General features: G+C 40.3%; 1 protein-coding gene across 3 annotated transcripts; it reads left to right on the top strand.

Annotated features, from left to right (window-relative positions):
• The first annotated feature begins 1,835 nt into the window (after positions 1-1,835).
• On the top strand, positions 1,836-16,827 carry DDX43 (DEAD-box helicase 43). Of its 3 annotated transcripts, XM_004270137.3 has the most exons (17): positions 1,836-2,309; positions 4,160-4,215; positions 4,510-4,636; positions 5,445-5,570; positions 6,950-7,031; positions 7,981-8,137; positions 8,367-8,485; positions 9,085-9,186; positions 9,563-9,704; positions 10,248-10,348; positions 11,356-11,443; positions 12,104-12,231; positions 12,438-12,547; positions 13,241-13,379; positions 14,759-14,846; positions 15,374-15,529; positions 16,455-16,827. In XM_004270137.3, exons 1-16 carry the CDS (start codon positions 1,847-1,849, stop codon positions 15,488-15,490), a joined length of 2,145 nt encoding a protein of 714 aa, XP_004270185.2. In that variant the 5' UTR covers positions 1,836-1,846; the 3' UTR covers positions 15,491-15,529; positions 16,455-16,827. The 3 variants fall into 3 exon arrangements, with proteins under 3 accessions (XP_004270185.2, XP_033284521.1, XP_033284522.1); XM_033428630.2 differs by lacking the exons at positions 14,759-14,846; positions 15,374-15,529; XM_033428631.2 differs by lacking the exons at positions 13,241-13,379; positions 16,455-16,827 and having other exon boundaries at positions 15,374-15,509.
• Positions 16,828-17,255: the final 428 nt, after the last annotated feature.

The following is a 17,255-nucleotide window of genomic DNA, read 5'->3' as shown; positions in this document are numbered from 1 at the left end:
ATTGGGTCATCTGTAGAGACGTGGATGGATCTAGAGACTGTCATACAGAGTGAAGTAAGTCAGAAAGAGAAAAACAAATATTGTATATTAATGCATATATGAGGAACCTAGAAAAATGGTACAGATGAACCGGTTTGCAGGGCAGAAATAGAGACACAGATGTAGAGAACAAACGTATGGACACCAAGAGGGGTAAGTGGCGGGGTGGGGGTGGTGGTGGGATAAACTGGGAGATTGGGATTGACATGTATACACTAATATGGATAAAATGGATGACTAATGAGAACCTGCTGTATAAAAAATAAATAAAATAAAGTTCAAAAATTCAAAAAAAAAGAAAAGACAAATTGAATAGGTCTACATTTATTAAATAAATTAAATCAATAATTAATAGCTTGTGAAACAGAAAGCACCAGGTCCAGATGTGTTCACTGATGAATTCTAACACACAGTTAAGAAAGAAATTATACTAACTTTGTACAAAATCTTCCAGAAAACAGAAGAAGAGGGAAAACTTCCTAACTCATTCTGTGAGGCCAGCATGGCCCTAATACCAAGACCAGACAAAGACATTGCCCGAAAGGCACAGAGCTATTTCTCATGAACACAGATGCAAATGCCCTCAACAAAATATTAGCAAGTCTAATCCATCAAAACTTCTTTTTAAAGATCATTAATACAACCCACTTCAGAGTAAGGATTAGAGAAAGGAAACTAAATACATAAAACATTAATCTTTTTATGTGTTTCCTGGGTGCTGCAATAACATTGTAATCCGATTAAGTCCAGGGTTTATTGCATTAAGAGTTATAGTTAATTTCATGTTAACCCATTCAACCCAGGATGGAATGTGAGTAGTACTTTTTTTTTTTTTTCAATACTGGGCACAGACCACAGTACCCAGCATTATAATAGATGTGTACTATGTTTGATTAACACATGATCAAACAGAGATCTCTTCAGAGAATTTGAAGATCCTAATCAAAGTAGGGGCACTCCCATCTGGATTGCATCCTTGGAATAATATGTCCAGCCACAGAGCCAGCCTGCAAAAATGGGAGTGCTTCGGGCATTTATTCAATTTATTTCATTAGCCCTTGAATTACAGCAAGCATTTGGGTCAAGTGTTGAGTATAGTTCCCTGTGCTATACAGTATTTTGTTGTTATCTATTTTACAAATGGTAGTGTATATAGTTTAATCCCAAACTCCTAATTTATTCCTCCCTCTGCTTCCCCTTTCGTAACTATAAGTTTCTTTCCTATGTCTGTGAGCCTATTTTGTTTTGGAAATAAGTTCATTGGTATCTTTTTTTTTTAGATTCCACATATAAGCAATATCGTATGATATTTATCTTTGTCTGGCTTACTTCACTTAGTATGATAATCTCTAGGTCAAATCATGTTGCTGCAAATGGCATTATTTCATTCTTTTTTTATGTCTTAGTAGTATTCCATTGTGTATACATATCACATCTTCTTTATCCATTCATCTGTGGATGAACACCTAGGTTGCTTCCATGTCTTGGCTATTACAATAGTGCTGCTATGAATGTTGGGGTACATGTATCTTTTCCAATTATGACAACCACCATTTTAAAACCTAACATATGCTTAACTATATCAAAGTGTTCTAACACAGCAATGGTGAATGCTACCGTCAACCTTTTGTTTCAAATTTTTAACGACTGTATCGGGTCCGGCTGTTAAACGTGACTGCGCTTTCTGCGCCCCTGAGATGCGGGTCCCAGGAGCGGGTGTGTAGCCGGAAAGCACAGAGAGGCCCGGACAGCCCACAGCAGAGAAGGACAAGGCCCGCGCAAGGACTCACTCAAGCGCGCGGGCAGGATGCAGGGAGTGCAGGATGGAGGCAGCCCATTGGACCAGCCCCTCTCACAGCGCCGCGTCCGCCAATGGGCAGCGGCCTGGGCGGGGCGTCGGCGCGCGGGCGCCTTGAGCAGCGGCTGCGTGGCCGCCCTCGTGGACCAGCCTTCGACGGCGTCTCGTGTGTGCAGGGCCTGCCGGAAGACGTCGGAGGTGCCGGATCCTGTTCGTGGAGCCATGTCTCGGCCGGAAGCCGGCGCCAACGCCTCCTCCTGGGTCGTTGCTTCTCGGCGGGGCGCGGCGCTGCTTCGGGCTCCGGAAAGGAGCCCGGAGAAGGAGCCGAGCCAAGGCGGTCGCGGAGGCCAGAAGGCCGACGGAGGTGGCGGCTGGAGGGGCCACTCCGGCGTCCAGCAGCCCGTGGGCGCTGGTTTCCAGGAGCCGCCGCTCTCCTTCAGCCTGAAGAACGACTGGGTGGGCGCGGTGATCGGTGAGAGCGGAGAGCCTGCGCGGGCGGGACGGGGTGGGCGAGGCGGGGCGGGGCCTGTGGCATCCCCGCCCCGCCCGCCTCGCCTCCAATCAGCGGCCACTGGGGCGGCTCGGGTCCCCACCGGACCTTTCTGATACGCTTTGGTGCTAGAGTGATGGTGTTTAATGCATCTCTGTATAGTTTACAGAGACGATGTTTTGGGAGAGCGAGCTCTTAGACTTAAGAAATCTTTGGGATGAAAGGTTAGAGCTTTGGCAGCTTACCCCAAAATGAACAACAAAGGAGTCGGTCCGTTTGAGCACCGGGGAGAGCCATTAACCCAAGATAAGAAGGCGTAGGGTATTAAAGGGCTGCTCGGAACATTAACCATACCTTGCACTTAGTTTCTGTTACTTGAATATGATTAATCTGCCGAAAAAAGTGTTCTTTTTCTTAGTATAGCGTGAGTCTTACAAATTCGTTTTTGAAAATCATTTTGGAAATGATTGGAAGTAAGGTTTGCCCCCCTTTTAAAATTGTGGTAAACAACATACATTTACAGGGTTGTTGACCCTAAGAACAACGTTGTGTGGTAGATCTGAAGAAGGTTTTCATATTGCACGACTGAATCTACCTCTCAACAACTCATTTCCCCATTCCCCCATCCCTGGCAGCCAACAGACACCTCATAGAAGTGGAATCTGCAGTTTTTTGTGATTGGCTTATCTCAGTGTAATGTCCTCAGGGTTTATATGTGTTGTCACAAATGGCAGGATTTCCTTTTAAGGCTGAAAACTTGCACTGTATGCATATGCCACATTTTTTTCATCCAGTCATCTGTTGACAGATATTTAGGTGATTTCCACCTCTTAGCTATTGTGAATAATGATATGGGAATGCAGATATCTTTCTGAGATCCTAGTTTCAATTCTTGTGTATAAGTTCCCAGAAGTGGGATTGCTGGATCACATGGTAGTTCTATTTTTAGTTTTTAAAGGACGCTGCATACTGTTTCCATAGTGACTGCACCAATTTACATTCCCACTCACAGTGCATAAGGGTTCCTTTTCTCCACATCCTCGCCAACTTGTTATCCCTTGCCTTTTTTTTTAATAAATTTATTTATTTATTTGTTTTTATTTTTGGCTGTATTGGGTCTTCGTTGCTGTGCCCGGGCTTTCTCTAATTGTGGTGAGTGGGTATTACTCTTTGTTGCAGTGCGTGGGCTTCTCATTGTCGTGTGCGGGCTCTAGAGCGCAGGCTCAGTAGTTGTGGTGCGCGGGCTTAGTTGCTCCGCGGCATGTGGGATCTTCCCGGACCAGGGCTCGAACCCGTGTTCTCTGCATTGGCAGGCGGATTCTTAACCACTGCACCACTAGGGAAGCCCCATATCCCTTGTCTTTTTGATGAGAGCCATTCTAACAGGTGATATCTCATTGTGGTTTTGACTTGCATATCTCTGATGATTTCATCATCTTTTCATATACACCTGTTGGTCATAAATATGTCTTCGAAGAAAGGTCTATTCAAGACCTTTGGCCATTTTTTAATTGGACTTTTTTGGTTGAGTTGTGTGTAAGGGTTCCAGTTTCTTCACATCCTTGCCAACACTTTGGATCCAATTAGTCTCTCCTTGGTCTGGTGGTGAATCCTTAGTATCTACCTCTGGGAAAGGAACCTCCTACCACCCACCACAATTTGGAATAGAAAGCGCCTGCTTCCCTTTTTCCAAACTGAAAGTGATTACTGAACCCTAGGAGCCTTTGTTTAGATGATTTGGGAAGAACTAGAGAAGGCTTTGAGCAAAGTCGGTAGTAGGTTCCTCATAATTGATTTCAATTTTTTTTTAATTCCTTTATTTTTAAAAACAGGGCGTGGTGGGTCAAAAATAAAAGAGATCCAGAGCTCAACATACACCAAAATACAGGTAAATTATTCGGGTTCTTAAATCCTTAAAGAGGATGAACTGTGGTTCATTCCTAACTCTAATTTCTCTTCAATTATTAACATACTGTTGTAACTTAGGTAAGTTGCCAAAGCGCTTCATACTTCTTTTTAAGAACTCACCTAAGCTGTAGTCCATTCATTATATCTTAGATGCTGATTGATAGCAGTCCTGTATTTCCTTTACACTTTTATTCTATTTGAGGTTGAGGGCGGGGGAGGGGGCGGGGGGGAAGGTGAAGGGACTTATCTCACCTATTTCCCCCCTTGTATCTAGATAATAAAAGGGTACCCTGAAGCGGAAGTAAGAATTTTTGGCACCAAGGCAATGCAGAGCAAAGCGAAAACAGTGATAGATAATCTTGTTCAAGAACAAGAAGACTACAAAACGGAACCCAAAGTTGGTAAGTAATTTTTGCCCACTAAAGCCCTGTAAAATTTTAAATGTTTTATTCAGTGTTATAAGCCATATTATAACTGCTTTTCCTGATAACAAAGGTTTGGCTTGCCATCATTAAATCTAGTCTGTTACAGAATTTTTTTCTATGAAATCCAGGATACTTTTCCTCAAACTGAGACACTTAATATCTGCTGTTAAGCCTAGCAGTTTTACTTTTGAGTAAAAACAAAATAACCTTTTAATACACTTCACTATTGATGGTACAGCAAGCATTAGTCCTGGCCTCCTGTCTATGGTCCCTTCCCTGGAATGTGACTGATTTTGAAAACTGCCTAATTATTTGATATTTTAAAAAATCTCAGATCTACTTGGACTAGAGAAAAAGCCATTATTGAACTATTTCCAGAAGCAACAAGGAGAAGAGTCTTGGGTTCAGATGGCAGCATTTCCTCTTAGTGTTTCTTGGGAAAGAACCTCTAAAAAGCCTCTAAGACACTGTTTCTTCTGTTTACCTGGGGTAACATCTGCCACACAGAATTATTGTAATGATAAGTGATGTGTTATTTATTATCAGACACTAGTCTCTCATGCTTTTTAGCTGCTCCAGTAATTTTTTTTTGCATTTCCGAAATCTGAAGTAAATAACTGGCAAACCATGACCAGAACTGTCATGGCACTGTTGTACTAAATTCCTAAATTTAATGTTTCAAGGATTATTATTGTTGGATTATTAAAACAGAAAATAATAAAATTGTTTTGGATTTTATACTGGTAGGATTTTTTTGGAAACTAATTTGGAATATTTTTAACAGATGTTGCTGTTGTCCAACCTTCGGATGGAAAAGATGCAAGGAAAGATGTTTCAGGAAATCAGAAATTGGTTGATTGGGATAAGTGCCGAGAAAATATTTTGAAATGGAGCAAAAAAAAGTGGGCAGGTTAGTGCTGGATCCCAACACTTATATGTGGTATTGTTGTTCCTAGTAATTGAGGTTTTAGCCTCTATAAAAAATGTGTTGCTCTTAGTAACGAAATCTATATGCAAAATGACAGTAGAATTTGAAATGCTGCAATTAGTCTCTAGGACATGATATTTCTATGTCTGTGTTGCAGTTTACGTTACAAATGGAAAGTTAAAACTTACTTATACCTTGTCTTATTTGAGGTAACTCGCTGCACAAATTTAATAAAAATAGAAAATTGGGCCAAAAGGGAAATTGATGGTACAGCAAAGGGAAATTGATGGTACAGTGAGTAAACATGCCAACCAGGAGTTAACATTTTGCTATGACTGAGCAAAAATTGATCTTGGAGTGTCCTGGCCAAGAAGGGCAAAATAAAAAGGGAAAAACATTTAATAAGACCATACAGTTCTTGAAGAAATGGGTTTTTTTAATTTTCACTTGGAATTATATATGGAGTATAATGTTCTACATTATTCACTGAATTTCAGAGTAAATTCAGGCATTAATTTGATCAGAATGAGGCAGTGAGACAACATCATTTATTTAAAGTTAAACAGTGAACACTACCATGTGACAAATACTAACAAGGGTTCATTCCACTCTGGTGGTCAGCCTATCCCATGCCATCTCAACAACACGTGTTGGGAGATTTGGGTGGAGGTGGGGAACAGAAAAAGGATTTAAGTTTGGTGGAAGTATGATAAGCATTTAAAAAAGAAAACAGGGCTTCCCTGGTGGCGCAGTGTTTGAGAGTCCACCTGCCAATGCAGGGGACACGGGTTCGTGCCCCGGTCCGAGAGGATCCCACATGCCGCGGAGCGGCTGGGCCCGTGAGCCATGGCCGCTGAGCCTGCGCGTCCGGAGCCTGTGCTCCGCAACGGGAGAGGCCACAGCGGTGAGAGGCCCGCGTACCTCAAAAAAAAAAAAAAAAAAGAAAAGAAAAGAAAACAAAGTAGCTTCAAAGTAGAGGATAGAATAAGGATAAATATTTTATTCCTAAACAGTAATGGGATGGACCCTCAAAGAAAAGAAAGTTAGCTTACTATGAGAGAAGATTCGTCACTTGTGATGGCTGTGTGTCTTGTGAAGCATGGTTTCTTTTATTTCATATTTAATTATTAAAGATCTCTTTCTTGGGTGAAAAATGTAATTGAAAGACAAGGCAAAAATGGAGATCTCTTAGAGGCTGGCAGAAGCTTGGCTGGCAAAGTGTGGGACAGCTGTCTAGAACTATTATCTGTGCAAGGTGAACCTGATACATATTTTAGTTTGATTTCTGTTGCTTTGAATAAATGTCAATGAAATGTAAGTGCTCATTAATCACCCAAGTTAAAATTTTGGTTTTGTCCCAGGTTTACCTCCAATTAAGAAAAACTTTTACGTGGAGTCAGAAACAACAAGTTCAATGTCACAAGACCAAGCAGACAATTGGAGGTGAATAGTTTTACTACTTTTTATTGAGTATTTGTAGAGTTTTGCTGGTAAATTAACCCATTAGGAAAAGATCTGAAATGATTGCATTTAAAACTGTAGCTTCTTATTCAAAAGAAAACTTGGTTGCCCCCTATATCATATACATTAGAGCATTGCTGTCCAATAAAACTTTTGGTGAAGAGGGAAATGGGCTATATTTGTGTCTAGAGTAGTTACTATACATATGTGGCTATTAAACACTTAATGTAGCTAATATAATTGAGGAACTGAATTTGAAATTTTAAAAAGAGACACGTGGTTGGTGCCTGCTGTATTAGCCGTTTTTGAGAATTATTTCTACAAGTGTTGAAAATCATGAGAAATTGATCTGATATCTGAATATTAGAAAAATTTCTTACTCTTTGGTCCTTATTATCTGGAATTATAGGTCATAATGGCAACATTTTTTCTATTAACATCTGTTATAAAACTCAGGTAGTATGGTATAGCCGACAGAGCAGTTATTCTAGGATTGGGGTAGGGCCCTGAGCATGGACAAGTGACTAACGATCACCTGTCGAATGAGAATAATTCCCACTTCAAAGTATTGTTGAGGATTAATTAAGGAAATGTGTGTGAAACATTATAGGCCCTCAGGCATTTGCCAAATCTGACTTTGATTCATGAAGCCTATAATTTTCAGGCTCTATTCTTAACCTTTCCATGAAATTTTCATTGGCCCATTCATGCATACAGTGTAATTTTTTTCCTTCTCTGGAACTATTCTGGTAAAAAAAAATGAGCTTGCTTCTGTTTCTTATTACATTTTACTGTAACTTAACCAGCAGTCTAATTTTAATCAGTTGCAGTTGAATTTCTAGATATGACCTGAACTAATGTTGGAAAAAATTTCTTGCTTGGGGAGTAAAGTGACCAAAGCCACTAATCCTTGTTCTGTTTTTCCTTAAAGGAGGGAAAATTATAATATAATGTGTGATGACTTGAAAGGTGGTGAGAAACGTCCTCTTCCCAACCCTATTGGTAATTTTGAGGATGCATTTCACTGTTATCCTGAAGTTATGAGAAACCTTCAAAAGGCAGGTTTTCAAAGGCCCACACCAATTCAGGTATGCTTTCTTTAATTCTAACATTTCATCGACTTTCTCCCCTCAATTTCTGGTCGTTAGAAGTTATAACACCAGGGAGCAGCTGTCTCTTATAAGTGTCCCCCGCCCCAGCACCTCCACCACTGCCTAGCACTCAAAATGCTGAGAAGTTTGGGGCTGGGAGAGGAGGAAGGAATTCTTGACAGAGAGAAATGCACTTTTTATTTTAATATTTCTCGTTCTGTTTCAGTCACAGGCATGGCCAATCATTCTACAAGGAGTAGATCTTATAGGAGTAGCTCAGACTGGAACGGGGAAGACATTGACGTACTTAGTGCCTGGATTTATTCATATTGACTCACAACCTCTGTAAGAATGATTACATCTGGGTTCCCTTTAGGGGTTTAACAGATATGGATTCCAAAAATGCAATGAAAGTTTCTTCGATTGCCTTGGTTGAAAGGTAACGCCTAGTCTCGGGCGAATGCACTTGTGTTGTCCTGGTAAGCTATAAATGGACAGAACATTTTTAGGAAGCAATAGGTAGTATCCACCAAAAGTCTTAACAGTGAAACACTGGAAACAAATTGTTTAAATCACCGTGTCCAGTACAATTCTGTGAGAATATCTGACACAGGAAAGCTCTGGCCCTGTTTAATGAAAAGGCTGGTGTCTGGACCCTAGGATTTTTTTGTTAGGCTGTTTTTCTTTATTTCTCCACTTTTTATGTGTGGTGCTTGTTTGTGGCTTTGACACTCATTGCTGCCTTTTTTTTTTTTTTTTTTTGGCCGTACCTCGAGGCTTATGGGATCTTAGTTCCCTGACCAGGGATTGAACCCAGGCCCTCAGCAGATGAAAGCTCGGAGTCCTAATCAGTGGACCGCCAGGCAATTCCCTCATTGCAGGCACTGAATGAAGGTCCTGTGTATCTGAGATGGGTACTTTACTAACGCGTTTTCTCTCCAAAGAGCCAGGAATGGGCCGGGCATGTTAATCCTCACCCCGACTCGAGAACTAGCTCTGCAAGTGGAAGCCGAGTGCCGTAAATATTCATATAAAGGTCTTAAAAGGTGAGTCTTTTCTTTGACCATTCCTGCATCAGCCTTCTAACCATTTGTAGCTGTCGACATCCTCCCCATTATTTTCACACATCCTGAGAAGCTGATTGGCTCAGCGTGGGTCAGGCTTACTTACCCCTGATCCACATCGACTGTAACCTGGGTGGTGGGGTCAGATAACAAGGATGCGAATGTGGCTCTCGCAGGACACGTCCCTGTGGATTGGTGGGTGTGGATGGTTCTCAGAAAGGGGCCAATACTGTACTACCCGAGACTTCTGATTGATGTGCTTTTTATTTTATACCCCAAATGCTTAGGTTGGTTGGGATTTTGAATTGTGATGGGATAGTCCCCACGTGAACATGAACCTCCGTATTTTTTTTTTAAGTGTTTGTATATATGGTGGTGGCGATAGAGATGGACAAATAAAAGACTTAGCGAAAGGTGTCGATATCATTATTGCCACTCCCGGAAGACTCCACGATCTACAAATGAATAACTTTGTGCACCTGAAGAGCGTAACTTACCTGGTAATCGTGGAGCAGGGGTTCAGGGTCCTGGGAGGAAAAAGTGAACTCTTTATCAAACCCTTTAGAATGGCTCTCCATTTCATAATGGTTTTAAATCCTAGGAATGTTTCTCATTCCCTCTAGTTTGTTAAAATACAGATTTTAAGATCATTCCATGTTAGTATTATATAAATATTAGAAAATGTAGGTAAGTACAAAAGAATTCCACATGAATATTTTAGACACTTAAATTTTTTTTTTCATTAAATAGATTAAGAAACTGTTAGTTGGCAAACTTAACTCGGTCTGTGTTGCAACTACAGATAGCTTAGGTAATGGAGGAAGTGAAAAAATTACCTTAGTATTCATAAAGGCAGAGCATATATATTAGCTACCTTCCATACCTAATCTAGCCATCTTTTTTTTTTTTTGGCCGTACTGCACGGCTCGCGGGATCTTAGTTCCCTGACCAGGGATGGAACCTGGGCCCTCAGCAGTGAAAGCGTGGAGTCCTAACCACTGGACCACCAGGGAATTCCCCTAATCTAATCATTTTTAATGCAGGTATTAGATGAAGCTGACAAGATGCTGGATATGGGATTTGAACCCCAGATAATGAAGATTTTATTAGATGTACGCCCAGACAGGCAGACAGTTATGACAAGGTAGGTATATGTTTAATTTGCTAGTCTGCAAAGTAGAAATCAGTGGAACCAAATCCATTTGATTTTAGAGCCTTTCTTAAAAGTATTTTGAGATCCTTTGGTGAAAGATATGTCATCACTTAGTATAGCAACTCAGTGTAACAGTTTAGCAATGACTATTGGGTTTCCTGAATTAAAAATAAGATTTCTAGGGACTTCCCTGGTGGTATAGCAGTTAAGACTCCACATTCCCAATGCAGGGGGCCCGGGTTCGATCCCTAGTCAGAGAACTAGATCCCACATGCCGCAACGAAGATCCCACGTGCTGCAACTAAGACCTGACACAGCCTAAGTAAATAAATAAATGTTTGAAAAAGAATAAGATTTCTATAAAAAAATGCAGGGGATACTGTTTCACGGGGGGGGGTCTCAGATTGGAAAAAGTAATCACCTGTCCAGAATACTTTTTGGCAAAGATAAAGCTGAGGCAGCGGAAGAGTATGTGATTGGGGAAGTAGACTAGATTTATTCATTTTGTTTTCTTACTAAACTTACCATCTTTGTAATTAGTGTGAAAGTACAGAAGGTGGCTACTTTCATAATATATGGTTGAAGAAACAACTGAATTTACATATCCAATCATCGGTACAGTTAAAATGTTTTTATTTGGCATGAGCATTTGGTTTTGCCTGCTAACAATGCATGAAAAATACTGGGGTTTTTTGCCTTATTTATAAAGGCCGAGAGAAAACTAACACCTGAATTCATTGTACCTTTTCATAGATTAGAAAGGTATAGCTCTTCTTCACCTTTTGCTTACAAACCTATTAAACTTATTTAAAGGTTTAATCTAGTAGCTTCGTTGAGCAATTCATTGTGAAGCAAATGTTTTCTGTGAAATTGGCCTCATTAAAAAGTACTAAGTTTGTCTTTCATGAGTAATTTTGTTCATAGCATTCTTAGGGAAATTTAGTAATGTTTGCTTTATAATAAATGTTTAATGTTTGTGTATTACGTTTTATCTCCAGTGCAACGTGGCCATGTGCTGTCCGTAGACTCGCACAATCTTATTTGAAAGAGCCCATGATTGTGTATGTTGGTACTTTGGATCTAGTTGTAAGCTTGTTTTTAATTACTATTTATATCTTATTAATTATGGAAATGTTTTGCCATTGAAAGCTCTCTGGCCTTTCACTTCATAATTGAGATTGGCCTTTCAACTAATCATTAATGAAAATAGACGTTTTACTTAAATCACTGGTAATTAATAATGGGTCATTGCCCTAGGCTCATTTCATGAGATTTCACAAAAGACAGGATAAATGCTTCAGAATCTATTTCATCTCTGGGTCAATAAAATGGTACCAGCGATACTTTGAAATTTTGTGTTGTCAAAATACTTATTGAACGGAAACTCTTTGTGTCATCAGCTGAACATCTTTATTGCAAAGGCTATATCCAAATTCATGGCGATAGTTTTGTAAGCTTGGCCTCAAACTGTGGTTATTCCTTTTTCAACAATAGTAACCAGCTGCTTTCAACACACTACCACGTATTCAAGAGTTCCCAGCTTAGCATAGGTGACTCACTGGTAAAAAGTGAAAGACTGAGCCATAAATCCTTGGGTAGGAACCGGTGATTTTGCAAGGACCTGCCATTTTTCCGGCTAGCAGTTTATTAGAACATTTAACCAATGATAGAAATAAGATGGATTTCGAGCCAATATATGGGGTTTGCCCATTAATATTGATGAACTATGATCTCTGAGTCCTTTAGGCTGTAAGTACCGTGAAACAAAATATAATTGTCACCACAGAAGACGAGAAACAATCGCATATCCAAACTTTCATCGAGAGCCTGTCTCCCAAAGACAAAGTCATAATATTTGTTAGCCGGAAAGCTGTGTGAGTATGTTTTTTTTTACATTCAAATCATCAGTCATGGTTTGTTTTGGCATTGTTTCTATGTGTATACGCATTTCATATGGGGGTGTGTGTATGTCTTACAATACGCACATTACTTCAGACTCTTGCCAGTGGAAGTAACAGTAATGAATTGATGGTGGTATGAGAATAAGCACTTAGACCCCTGACTTTATCTTTTGCTTCAGGGCTGATCATTTAGCAAGTGACCTGAGTATCCGGCATATATCAGTAGAGTCTCTGCATGGCAACAGAGAACAGAGTGATCGAGAGAGAGCATTAAAAAACTTTAGAACAGGTACAGTTATACAATTAGTATTGCAGTTTAAAAGTGTCTAGTGCCTGGGGCTTCCCTGGTGGCACAGTGGTTGAGAGCCCGCCTGCCGATGCAGGGGACACGGGTTCGTGCCCCGGTCCGGGAAGATCCCACATGCCGCTGAGCGGCTGGGCCCGTGAGCCATGGCCGCTGAGCCTGCGCGTCTGGAGCCTGTGCTCCGCAACGGGAGAGGCCACAGCAGTGAGAGGCCTGCGTACCGCAAAAAAAAAAAAAAAAAAAAAAGTGTCCAGTGCCTGGACTTGCTTGAGTGTTGGCACCTTTTCATGGAACCCATGTCTAAGATCTGCCCTCAGCTTGCAGATCCCAGAACTATACTTGTTCTAAATATTCATCAGATTCTCAGAACTATCTCAAGCTAATGTTTAAAACCTGGATATCAAGGCAGTAATTTGCAGTGAGGGTGTTATCTTAATTTACTTGAGAGGCATATATCTCTGCCATGGTTCATGGACCCTTTGAATTTTGGAATCTATTGTGTTGTAACTTGCCAGCAGTTAAAAAAGGCTAAGTAACCCTTTCCCGTCTTCACTGTCCTTAAAAGAGTTTTAATATTAAAAGCAAGGATAGTTCACCTGATCAGATATTAGGGGACAGATATGTCTTGGGTTGATTTGTACCAGCATGTGTCTGTATTCTTTTGGCTTTACTCTTTAGGGGAAGTGCGAATACTGATTGCTACCGATTTAGCATCTCGTGGTCTCGATGTCCATGATGTCACACACGTCTATAATTACGATTTTCCCCGGAACATCGAAGAATATGTGCACAGAGTAGGGCGCACCGGGAGAGCAGGGTAAGTCGGTCCATCCAGCCTGGCTCCCCATTCTCACAAAAAGGACCTTTTTCCCCTCTGAGAGCACTATCATAAAATCCCCATAACATGCTGTTTAAACAACTGCAGATTAGGTTCCAAATTGCTGTTTGAATGGCTAAATCTCTTTTTTTAATCGAAGTATAGTTGATTTACAGTGTTGTGTTAATTACTGCTGTACAGCAAAGTGATTCAGTTATATATATATATATATATATATATACATATATGTATACATTCTATTTTTTTAATATTCTTTCCCATTATGGTTTTTCAAAGGGTATTGAATATAGTTCCTTGTGCTATACAGGAGGACCTTGTTGTCTTTCCATTCTATATATAAAAGTTTACATCTGCTCACCCCAACTTCCTACTCCATCCCTTCCCCAACCCCTTCCCCGTTGGCAACCACAGGCCTGTTCTCTATGTCCGTGATTCTGTTTCTGTTCCATAGATAGGTTCATTTGTGTCATATTTTATTTACTTTTTATTTTTTAGATTTTTTTTTTGATGTGGACCATTTTTAAAGTCTTTATTGAATTTGTTACAGTATTGCTTCTGTTTTGGTTTTTTGGCCATGAGGCATGTGGGATCTTAGCTCCCCAACCAGGGATGGAACCCTCACCCCCTGTATTGGAAGGCAAAGTCTTAACCACTGGACCGCCAGGGAAGTCCCTTGTGTCATATTTTAGATTCCACATATAAATGGTATCATATGATATTTGTCTTTCTCTGTCTGGCTTACTTCACTTAGTATGATAATCTCTGGTGGCATCCATGTTGCTACAAACAGCATTATTTTGTTCTTTTTTATGGCTGAGTAGTATTCCATTGTGTATATGTACCACATCTTCCTTATATGAATGGCTAAATCTTTTAATTAATTAATTTTTTGGCTGTGTTGGGTCTTCGTTGCTGCGTGCAGGCTTTCTCTAGTTGTGGCGAGCAGGGGCTACTCTTCGTTGTGGTGCGCGGGCTTCTCATTGCGGTGGCTTCTCTTGTTGCGGAGCACAGGCTCTAGGCGCGCAGGCTCAGTAGCTGTGGCATGCGGTCTCAGTAGCTGTGGCTCGCAGGCTCCAGAGCACAGGCTTAGTAGTTGTGGCGCATGGGCTTCGTTGCTCCGCGGCATGTGGGATCTTCCCGGACCAGGGCTCGAACCTGTGTCCCCTGCATTGGCAGGTGGATTCTTAACCACTGCGCCACCAGAGAAGTCCCTGAATGGCTAAATCGTAACGTCTCATACGTAGTTGGGCTTGTGAAAGAGTTGAGGTTTTGCTGCTGCTGTTTTTGTTCTATTTTGCTAGCTGAATCATGAATATAAATTACAAATCAAATTAAACTGACTTTTTTCCCCCTTGAAGGAGGACTGGGGTATGTGTTACCCTCATCACTAGAAATGATTGGAAGATTGCTGGTGAATTAATTAATATTCTGGAAAGAGCAAATCAGGTGAGAATATGCAGCTCTGTTTTCTAAGGTTCAAATTTCGTTTATTCCAAGTACTGGGGCTTTACTGCCTGTCAGGAAATACAGATATTAAACAAGCAATTAAGCGTGTTATGAGGGCTGTAGCATGGCAAAGATGAGCACTATAATATATAAGTGGGGAACCTGATCTAATGGTGAGCGTCACTGAACCCTGCTGAGGAAGAGCCCAGTGGGGTGGAGGTTGCAGAGAACAGAGGAAGCAGAGGACACACTCAGGCCTCGAGGTGAGAAAGTGACACCAGGCAAAGGCACCAGGAAGCAACTGAAAGGCCACGCTAGCAGGAGGGCCACGTATTTACTGACGGGGTTTTTTAAGACTAGGCTGGTTTTTATACCTTGAAGATTCGGTGTTGCATATGCAGAGGGACACATTCCATTCTGTTTGGATGATGTCACGTAATCAGTTGTGGAGATTCTCTGAAGATTGTAGAAAAGCTGTTATATAATGAGAATCACCTCAATCCTAATAACACGTTTAATGGCTTCAGAGTGTCCCAGAGGATCTTGTGGTGATGGCTGAGAGATATAAAGCAAATAAACTGAAAAAAGAAATGGAAAATAAATGGGAAAGACCCCAAGGAAAACCCAAGATGTTTTATTATTAACGTCTATATTGAAAAGTGGTACCAGCCTACTTAAAAGAGGTAAAATTTGAATAACACATGAACTTTCAAACACCTGGTTTCCTTAACTAGGCTTTGTTAGTGTGTTTATTACAATCAGCATTATCTCTAAGAGTCACTAACACAATAAATGAGATCTTATTCTTTATCTGTTACCTAAATTCTAGTTAATATATCTTAGAACTGATTCACTTTGTTATAAAGCAGAAACGAACACACCATTGTAAAGCAATTATACTCCAATAAAGATGTTTAATATATATATATATATATCTTAGAAGTATTAATTCAGAGATGAGAAAAAACTTTAAGTTGTACAGTCGTAAGAGTATAATGGAATACAATAGAATTGGTGTAGGTGTAAATTGGTATAACCTCTTCTGAGTAATCAGGTGGTAATGTATCAATTGTAAATACATATACCTTTTTTTTTTTTTTTCCCCGGTACACGGGCCTCTCACTGTTGTGGCCTCTCCCGTTGCGGAGCACAGGCTCCGGATGCGCAGGCTCAGCGGCCATGGCTCACGGGCCCAGCCGCTCCGGGGCATGTGGGATCTTCCCGGACCGGGGCACGAACCCGTGTCCCCTGCATCGGCAGGCAGACTCTCAACCACTGCGCCACCAGGGAAGCCCACGTATACCTTTTGATCCAGCAATTCCTCTGGACATAAATGTCCAATAGGGAGCCATATGAATAAACTGTGGAGAAAATCATATCATATAAGGGCCTAATGCCTATGACATAGGAAACTCCTAACACTGAACAAAAACAACCTGATTAGAAAATGGGCAAAGGACTTGAATAGACATTTCTCCAAAGACATATAAGTGTCCAACAAGTTAAAGATGCTCAGCTTCACTCATCACTAGGGGATTCAAAGATCACCTCACCCCCATTAGAACGGCACAGTACATCAATTGATGGTTTTTCCTGCTTATTTTTCAGAATTCAAGATTTTTTTTGAGATATATTTATTTAAGATACTGTGGAAGTATTGGAAGCACGCTGGCAGTATGAAGAGATGACTGAGTCTTAAAATAATAGTGTTTAAAATGTAGAATTCAGTATTTTATACTTGAATAAGATCAAAAGTATTTAAACTTGAGTTGAACATTTTTTATTGATATTAAGGAATGTAGCATTAAAATTTCACTTTTTGCTATCTTTATTTTAAAAAAAGAAATAAATGTAAATTTTGTCTCCTATAATGTTGCTGTATTAAGGTCAATCTTTAAAGGGTTTCAAGCTTGTTCAGATGTTGTCATAGCAGTGAAAATGCTGTTAACACAATAAATTATTTTCTGTGATAAAAAGACAAGCTGATCCGTCTTTCCCAATAGCCCTTTAATTTTGTGTTTACCACATAGTGTTTTATTTGCTGGTACTTTTCTTACTACTTTATCTACTTTGAAATGAAACAGTAAAAAGATTTCATGGGGCCAAACTATGCAACAGCTGTTTGTTAAATTTTAGCCTAGTGCTCGAGGATCAAGTAAATCCTGGGTAAATTCATTTCCCTGAAAGCTTCTTTGACTAATCATGGCCCCTACTTTCCCTTATAGTTTTGTGTAGTTTTCTGTTCCCTGCATGATAATTACTTATACCATGTTATCATCTGTCGGAAGTTGAATAGTAGTGAGGAAATACGTTCATGATACAAGAACCACAAACACCCACCAAAAGGTGTATGTAATGAGAATAAATTTTTGTAATAAGTTTCATTACGTGAAAATGCATTAAAATTAG

This window comes from Orcinus orca, chromosome 12, assembly GCF_937001465.1.
Source record: "Orcinus orca chromosome 12, mOrcOrc1.1, whole genome shotgun sequence".
NCBI classification, from domain to species: domain Eukaryota; kingdom Metazoa; phylum Chordata; class Mammalia; order Artiodactyla; family Delphinidae; genus Orcinus; species Orcinus orca.
This window is presented reverse-complemented; position numbering and strand designations above follow the sequence as displayed.

Excerpts from the sequence above, each read along its gene's own strand:
- DDX43 (XM_004270137.3), top strand. The coding sequence starts at position 1,847 with ATGCAGGGAGTGCAGGATGGAGGCAGCCCATTGGACCAGCCCCTCTCA. Across the intron at positions 4,637-5,444 it reads CAAAACGGAACCCAAAGTTG|ATGTTGCTGTTGTCCAACCT; the intron begins GTAAGTAATTTT and ends TATTTTTAACAG. Across the intron at positions 12,548-13,240 it reads ATTAAAAAACTTTAGAACAG|GGGAAGTGCGAATACTGATT; the intron begins GTACAGTTATAC and ends TTTACTCTTTAG.